Source organism: Eleutherodactylus coqui, chromosome 8, assembly GCF_035609145.1.
Source record: "Eleutherodactylus coqui strain aEleCoq1 chromosome 8, aEleCoq1.hap1, whole genome shotgun sequence".
NCBI classification, from domain to species: Eukaryota; Metazoa; Chordata; class Amphibia; order Anura; family Eleutherodactylidae; genus Eleutherodactylus; species Eleutherodactylus coqui.
The window spans coordinates 175,558,839-175,568,093 of NC_089844.1; the positions used below are offsets into that span (position 1 = coordinate 175,558,839).

Here is a 9,255-nt window from a genome sequence, read left to right on the forward strand (position 1 = left end):
AGCAGAGATTTTAAAAAACATGAGAAATTTAATTCAGAGAGTATGCTAGAAAATCATATGGGGGGAATGTAAGGGGTTAAATACCCTTTTTGATATGGCTGCCGATAGATGGGTTGAAGGACCTTCAGAGACAGAGGTCACATGATTGTCATAAAGACTAGCTTTGTGTTCTGGGGCTGTGCAACCCCTTCCCATGAGATTAAAGTTACTTGAGATGATATTTACACCCACAATGCATGTGAGCCTGCAGCTACACGGGACGTCTACATTTTGTGACGTGCTCTGACACCTGCAGTGCATTAGCCCATGAGGTTGACATGCGGTGACCTTCAGTAATACAGGGTTCAATGATGAGTATGAAGTATCACAAGGACAGTGGTTATTGATGATAGATAGAAGTACAAGTACAAGTGCCTTGTCCCACCAAAGCAATCCTCTTATGTGTAATTACATGATAGCAAGATATACTGGGGGAATTAGAATAGATGTATCCTGCACCTGTGGTACATTTATCTCGCATGCACGGAGTACAGAGACTGATCTATGGAGGGTGCAATTCCAGTTAATTATATGTAATTATAGAGTGACGCATAATTCCAGTTTGTTTAATTAAGTCTGTTTTTTAACACCACCACCTACTTCATAATCACACATCTTTGCAAAGACTTACCTTTATTTGTCCTATCCAGAATACTTTATCATATTTCTTATGTCATATATAGAAGAACATGAGTCGACTACAAGTCAGCATGTAACATGAAGGTTGTGAGCTTTCCCCATGAGTTTCCCCAAGACAATTGCAGACTAAATAAAATCCAGTTAGGAACTTTATGAAACTCAGTTGCATATACAATGGTACACAATGAATACTGGTTACTGCCTCTATCAGAGGCATTATAATCGTGATGGTTTCACCTATTATACTGCACAGAGTCTCACAACAAGCTTTTAACAATTGCTGCATGTCTGGCACCCAGGTTTACACTCTCTATCAAGCACTGCATCTCAGGGCTCCTTCTCCTGGTCACGCTTCCTTTGTGTCTCAAGGGTTCTGTCTTGCTATCACTGCTCTGTGTCAGAGTCACTTAGATGGAAATAAGGAAGATGGAACAATACCTCTGCAGCACAACATATTGGATGGCAGCATTCCTGCAAATCAATGTCTGACCCTTTATACAGGTATTTAGAACAATGATTGGGAATTGAAAACCGAGCCAGAATCCATACACAGACAGCTCTTTTGGGATGTTTGCCCCTCATCAGTGTGCAGTAGGATCCTGGCTTGGCTAGTGAGAGGCCTATAATGTAGGGGTATAATTTCTCCTTAAGGAAAGCACCTAGAAAGTGAGTGAGAAGACTTATAAGGCCATGCATGATCCTCTGGGAAATATATGCAAATAAGGAAAATGCAACAAAACGTCTGAAAGAAAGTTTCTTTTAATAGTTGTCTGGAGGTTCCAAATAATATCTGAATATTGAATATTAAATAGAGATGAGCGAGCACCAAAATGCTCGGGTGCTCGTTACTCGAGACGAACTTTTCGCGATGCTCGAGGGTTCGTTTCGAGTAACGAACCCCATTGAAGTCAATGGGCGACCCGAGCATTTTTGTATATCGCCGATGCTCGCTAAGGTTTTCGTTTGTGAAAATCTGGGCAATTCAAGAAAGTGATGGGAACGACACAGCAACGGATAGGGCAGGCGAGGGGCTACATGTTGGGCTGCATCTCAAGTTCACAGGTCCCACTATTAAGCCACAATAGCGGTAAGAGTGGCCCCCCCCCCCTCCCAACAACTTTGACTTCTGAAAAGCCCTCATTAGCAATGCATACCTTAGCTAAGCACCACACTACCTCCAACAAAGCACAATCACTGCCTGCATGACACTCCGCTGCCACTTCTCCTGAGTTATATGCTGACCAAACCCCCCCCCCACGACCCAGTGTTCACAGCGCACACCAAACTGTCCCTGCCCAGCCTTCAGCTGCCCTCATGCCACACCACCCTCATGTCTATTTATAAGTGCATCTGCCAGAGGAAAAGCAGGCACACACTGCAGAGGGTTGGCACGGCTAGGCAGCGACCCTCTTTAAAAGGGGTCGGGCGATAGTCCACAATGCTGTACAGAAGCAATGAGAAATGCAATCCTGTGCCACCTCCATCTGGAGCTGCACACGTGGGCATAGCAATGGGGAACCTATGTGCCACACACTATTCATTCTGTCAAGGTGTCTGCATGCCCCAGTCAGACCGCGTTTTTTTATAAATAGTCACAGGCAGGTACAACTCCACAATGGGAATTCCGTGTGCACCCACAGCATGGGTGGGTCCCAGGAAGCCACCAGTGGTACATCAATAAATCCCATTGCATTGCCCAGCACAGCTGAGGTAACGTCAGATTTAATGCAGGTGGTCTTCGGCCCACACTGCATGCCCCAGTCAGACTGGGGTTCCTTAGAAGTGGACACATGTAGTTACAACTCCCTGTGGACCCACAGCATGGGTGGCTCCCTGGAACCCACCGGCGGTACATAAATATATCCCATTGCAGCGCCCAGCACAGCTGATGTTACGTGAGCTGTAATGCAGGTGGGCAAAAAATTAATTTGATTACACTGTAGGCGAGGGCCCCCAAAAATTGGTGTACCAACAGTACTAATGTACCTGAGAAAAATTGCCCATGCCCAACCAAGAGGGCAGGTGAAACACATTAATCGCTTTGGGTAATGTGGCTTAATTGGTAACTAGGCCTGGAGGCAGCCCAGTAAAAATAAAAATTGGTTGAGGTGAAAGTTTCAACGCTTTAATGAGCATTGAAACGTATAAAAATTGTTTATAAAAATTATATGACTGAGCCTTGTGGGCCTAAGAAAAATTGCCCGTTCGGCATGATTATGTGAGGTTTCAGGAGGAGGAGCAGGCGGAGGAGGAGGAATATTATACACAGATAGATGAAGCAAAAAGGTCCCCGTTTTGGATGGTGATAGAGAATGATGCTTCCATCCCCGGGTGCAGCCTACGTATTGTTTACGTATCGCTGCTGTCCGCTGGTGGAGAAGAGAAGTCTGGGGAAATCCAGGCTTTGTTCATCTTGATGAGTGTAAGCCTGTCGGCACTTTCGGTTGACAGGTGTGTACGCTTATCCGTGATGATTCCCCCAGCCACACTAAACACACTGACAAGACGCTAGCCGCAGGACAAGCAAGCACCTCCAGGGCATACAGCGCGAGTTCAGGCCACGTGTCCAGCTTCGACACCCAGTAGTTGTAGGGGGCAGAGGCGTCACCGAGGATGGTCGTGTGATCGGCTACGTACTCCCTCACCATCCTTTTACAGTGCTCCCGCCAACTCAGCCTTGACTGGGGACCGGTGACACAGTCTTGCTGGGGAGCCATAAAACTGTCAAAGGCCTTAGAGAGTGTTCCCCTGCCTGCGCTGTACATGCTGCCTGATCTCTGCGCCTCCCCTGCTACCTGGGCCGCGGAAATGCGCCTTCTGCCACTAGCGCTGTCGGATGGGAAGTTTACCATCAGTTTGTCCACCAGCGCCCTGTGGTATAGCATCATTCTCGAACCCCTTTCCTTTTCGGGAATGAGAGTGGAAAGGCTCTCCTTATACCGTGGGTCGAGCAGTGTGTACACCCAGTAATCCGTAGTGGCCAGAATGCGTGTAACGCGAGGGTCACGAGAAAGGCATCCTAACATGAAGTCAGCCATGTGTGCCAGGGTACCTGTACACAACACATGGCTGTCCTCACTCGGAAGATCACTTTCAGGATCCTCCTCCTTCTCCTCCTCCTCCTCCTCCTCTGGCCATACACGCTGAAAGGATGCCAGGCAAGCTGCATCTGTACCCTCAGCAGTGGGCCAAGCTGTCTCTTCCCCCTCCTCCTCATGCTCCTCCCCCTCCCCCTCCTCCTCCTCCTCTGGCCATACACGCTGAAAGGATGACAGGCAAGCAGCATCTGTCCCCTCAGCAGTGGGCCAAGCTGTCTCTTCCCCCTCCTCCTCATGCTCCTCCCCCTCCTCCTCAACGCGCTGAGATATAGACATGAGGGTGCTCTGACTATCCAGCGACATACTGTCTTCCCCCGCCTCTGTTTCCAAGCGCAAAGCGTCTGCCTTTATGCTTTGCAGGGAATTTCTCAAGAGGCATAGCAGAGGAATGGTGACGCTAATGATTGCAGCATCCCCGCTCACCATCTGGGTAGACTCCTCAAAGTTTCCAAGGACCTGGCAGATGTCTGCCAACCAGGCCCACTCTTCTGTAAAGAATTGAGGAGGCTGACTCCCACTACGCTGCCCATGTTGGAGTTGGTATTCCACAATAGCTCTACGCTGCTCATAGAGCCTGGCCAACATGTGGAGCGTAGAGTTCCACTGTGTGGGCACGTCGCACAGCAATCAGTGCAGTGGCAGATGAAACCGATGTTGCAGTTTCCGCAGGGTGGCAGCGTGCGTGTGGGACTTGCGGAAATGTGCGCAGAGCCGGCGCACCTTTCCGAGCAGGTATGACAAGTGTGGGTAGCTTTTCAGAAAGCGCTGAACCACCAAATTAAAGACATGGGCCAGGCATGGCACGTGCGTGAGTCTGCCGAGCTGCAGAGCCGCCACCTGGTTACGGCCGTTGTCACACACGACCATGCCCGGTTGGAGGCTCAGCGGCGCAAGCCAGCGGTCGTTCTGCTCTGTTAGACCCTGCAGCAGTTTGTGGGCCGTGTGCCTCTTCTCTCCTAAGCTGAGTAGTTTCAGCACAGCCTGCTGACGCTTGCCCACCGCTGTGCTGCCACACCGCGTGACACCGACTGCTGGCGACGTGCTGCTGCTGACACATCTTGATTGCGAGACAGAGGTTGCGTAGGAGGAGGAGGGTGGTTTAGTGGAGGAAGCATACACCGCCGCAGATACCACCACCGAGCTGGGGCCCGCAATTCGGGGGGTGGGTAGGACGTGAGCGGTCCCAGGCTCTGACTCTGTCCCAGCCTCCACTAAATTCACCCAATGTGCCGTCAGGGAGATATAGTGGCCCTGCCCGCCTGTGCTTGTCCACGTGTCCGTTGTTAAGTGGACCTTGGCAGTAACCGCGTTGGTGAGGGCGCGTACAATGTTGCGGGAGACGTGGTCGTGCAGGCCTGGGATGGCACATCGGGAAAAGTAGTGGTGACTGGGAACCGAGTAGCGCGGGGCCGCCGCCGCCATCATGCTTTTGAAAGCCTCCGTTTCCACAAGCCTATACGGCAGCATCTCCAGGCTGATCAATTTGGCAATGTGCACGTTTAACGCTTGAGCGTGCGGGTGCGTGGCGGCGTACTTGCGCTCGCGCTCAAACAGTGGCGCTAGCGACGTCTGGACGCTGCGCTGACAGACACTGCTGGATGGGGCCGAGGACAGCGGAGGTGAGGGTGTGGGTGCAGGCCAGGAGACGGTAGTGCCTGTGCCCTGAGAGGGGGGTTGGATGTCAGTGGCAGGTTGGGGCACAGGGGGAGAGGCAGTGGTGCAAACCGGAGGCGGTGAACGGCCTTCGTCCCACCTTGTGGGGTGCTTGGCCATCATATGCCTGCGCATGCTGGTGGTGGTGCCTCCCCAGCTGATCTTGGTGCGACAAAGGTTGCACACCACTGTTCATCGGTCGTCAGGCGTCTCTGTGAAAAACTGCCACACTGTAGAGCACCTTGACCTCTGCAGGGTGGCATGGCGCGAGGGGGCGCTTTGGGAAACAGTTGGTGGATTATTCGGTCTGGCCCTGCCTCTACCCCTGGCCACCGCACTGGCTCGGCCTGTGCCCACACCCTGACTTGGGCCTCCGCGTCCTCGGCCGCGTCCACGTCCTCTAGGCCTACCCCTACCCCTCAGCATGCTGTATTACCAGTAATGCAGAAACAGAACGCTGTAATTAAATGTGCCGCTTATTGGCCTGTGGTTGGAGGCTGACTTTGCTTACGGAACTCCAGGAAATAATTTGGCGCAAGCCTGCTGTAACAGTTAGCTGGCTGCGTATGATTTTGTAGAACTACTACACCCAGCACACACAGACCCAGAACACTGAGCACAGTGACAGGCAGGCCAAATAGATTTTTTGCCCAATATTTTTTAGAAAAGGCCCACTGCCTATATTCAATCAATAATATATGTCTTCTGTCCCTGCCTAACCACCACTTCTGTCCCTAGGGTATATGACAGAACTGCAGAGTGTTGCACTGTTAACTGCAACACAGCGGTGATTTCAGAGCTCAGACAGAGCCAGGAAATTATTTGGCGCAAGCCTGCTGTAACACTTAGCTGGCTGCGTATGATTTTTTTTTTTTTTTCAAATCAAATTTTATTCAAGATTTTTCGATACATACAAGGAAAGTTACTTGTCATATAAACATCAACCTATTCACAGGTATCTACTGCACTGACGAGATAATTCACAACAAACGCGTATTACACCAATTCAGGGTACTGCAGCCGCAGTATATCCACCCCCCGAATGGACCTATTGGCCCCGGGGGTAAGTGCTTGTATTCAGTACCTGTATAACAACTTGTGGGGGAAGCCGGGGGCGGTATAGAGGGGTGGGGTGAGGGTATGGGGGGGGGGGTATAGGATAGCACATTGACTACTGGGCTAGTATGTCTAAGAGCCTCAGATCACGCCAGGGGTGCCACGTTGTAATGAATTTCTCTTGTGTATTGTTTTGCCAGCTAGCGAGCCCTTCTAAGTTATAAATCCAATCCACCTTCTCCTTCCAATGTGAGAGAAGGGGAGGAGACTCCTCCCTCCAATGCAACGGAATCAGAGCTTTAGCTGCGTCGATCAGTTGAGCTACCAATCTGTCTCTCAACGGATTGAATGTTTGGGACGGTCTCCATAGAAAGATCATCTCTGGTGTTAAAGCAAAGTTCTGTTTTATCTTACCCAGCACCACGTCCACTCCTCTCCAGAAGGTCTCAAGTTTCCCGCATGACCACCATATATGCAGATAGGAGCCAGTCTCCACCCCACATCTCCAACATCTGTCATCTGGAGCCAACTTGTATGCATGCAACCATTGTGGAGTTTTATACCATCGAACCAATAATTTATAGTGAGATTCCTGGGCGAGGATGCATGGAGAAAGGCCATACGCGGAGGCCAGGATTGACTTAGTGTCCGCTGATGTCAGCTGGATACCCAATTCCCTTTCCCATGAGGTCAAGAATGCGGGCTTATTTATCACCTGTGGAACTATAAATTGACCTCTAAGCCGCGAAATTCTGCGCGCCCTGGGGTCAGGATCTATTAAGGAGCGTCCGAATGGTGTTTTGGGCCTGGTGGATCTACTTGTACCAAGGAAATCCTCAAGGACTCTTGTCACCGAGGCTCTCACCAGGAATGAAGGGCACCAGTCCGGCAGAAGTGTTTGAATGATCTCTGCCACCGGCTTATGAGCCATCCCTTGGAGATCCCCCACCGTAAAACGATTAAATTTTTTCCAAATGGAGGAAGAAACCGGATCTCCTTGTAGAGTCAGATATCTAGGTAATAAATTTAACGGGGTCACTGGAGATGGTCTCGGAGTCAAACTCTCCCTTAGTTTATCTACTACTTCACATGGGCCCTTCAGCAGTAGGGAAAAATCTTTTGCGCGATATCTTTTCCTCTCCGGGAACCACAAGTCACCTAGTGAACCGCTCTTAGAGTGGTCCAGTGCTAATTTTGGAAGGAGCTTGTCTCCTAAGGGGTGTGTCAAATCCATCCAGTAATTTAACTGGGCCGCCTGGTAATAATCTACAATATTAGGTAGACCTATACCTCCTTCCGATTTCCTCCTGATCATTAGACTGTATGCTAGTCTAGGTCTTCTTTGCCTCCACACGTAGGCTGCAAATAACGTACGGAGCGTCTTGAAAAAGCTCGGGGGAAGATATATTGGCAACATCCTGATCTTGTAGAGGATGATCGGTAATATATAGGATTTAAGTATATTGCGTCTCCCGAACCAGGAGATGCTTGGTAAATCGTAGTCCTTAACCAGTTTTTTCACCTTATCCAGTAGTTGGGCAAAATTAGTTGCAAATAAATCATCTAAATTTTTTGGAATTTTAACTCCCAGGTAGTCCAGAGCTGTTTCCGACCACGCGAACAGTGAAGAGCTAGAGAGTCTTTTGCCAAGCGCAGGCGGGATAGAAACGTTCAAGACCGTGGACTTGTCGAAATTGATTTTGAAATTTGAAATCTCGCCGTATGCTTTCAGAATTTCGACAAGTCTACAAAGTCCTTCCTCCGGGTTGGTTATAACGAAGACAATGTCGTCCGCGAAGGCCGCGGTGGATATGGAGGTATCACCCACAGATAACCCCGCTATACCTGGGTCTTGTCTGATCTGCGTCAGTAGGGGCTCCAGGGCCAAGACGAATAAGGAGGGAGAGAGGGGGCACCCCTGACGAGTGCCATTCTTAATTTCGAAGGGGGGTGACAAAATGTCGTTCACCCTAATCCTGGCGTGAGGGGCGTTGTAAAGGGAAAAGATCGCTGATACGAAGCTGACTGGGATATTATAATTAAGAAGGGTACTTTTCATATACTGCCAGTCCACCCGATCAAACGCCTTTTCCGCGTCGGTTCCAACAAATGCTAAGGGGATCTTGTTTAAGCGCGCTATGCGTGAAGCATGCAATAGTCTTCTACAGTTGTCCTTTCCCTCCCTTCTCCTCACGAACCCCGCCTGCTCCTCGTTAATGAGGTCTGGTATGTATCTGCCAAGCCTCTTGGCCAGGAGTTTAGCCCAGAGTTTAACATCCAAGTTAATAAGGGAAATAGGTCTGTAGCTGCTACAGAGGGCCTCATCTTTTTTATCTTTGGGGATAAGCGTAATATGCGCCTCTTGTGTCTGTCTGGGAAGTGGGGCACCCTCAAGCAGGGAATTAAATAGGTCTGTAATTCTGGGTATCAGGATGTCTTGGAAGGTTTTATAGTACGACATGGAGAGGCCATCTGGGCCCGGGCTTTTGTTTGGGGGGAGGAAGTTATTATTTCTTTGATTTCGTTTTGTGTAACCGGAACTAATAAAGAATTTGCGGCTTCTTCACTTAGTCTCGGAAGGGGGATCTTTTTGAGAAAAGCGTCAATCCTGGATTTGGCTAATAACGCCTCCTCGGGGGAAGGTTGGTTGTGTAAGTTGTAGAGGCCTTCATAATATTGTTGGAACTCCTTGGCAATAACATTAGTGTCTGAAGATACTTTGCCCGTTTTTGTTTTGATCGCGGTGATTGTGTTTCTAATCCTTGCTTTT

At 49.6% G+C, this 9,255-nt stretch overlaps 1 protein-coding gene across 1 annotated transcript in view; it reads left to right on the forward strand.

Moving 5' to 3' along the window:
- LOC136578032 (taste receptor type 2 member 4-like) overlaps positions 1 to 8,319 on the forward strand; it is a 46,121-nt gene extending 37,802 nt beyond the window's left edge. The window contains exon 2 of the mRNA XM_066577939.1: positions 8,218 to 8,319. Coding sequence (XP_066434036.1) covers positions 8,218 to 8,319 — 102 coding nt within the window. The remainder of the gene's footprint in view (positions 1 to 8,217) is intronic.
- Positions 8,320 to 9,255: the final 936 nt, after the last annotated feature.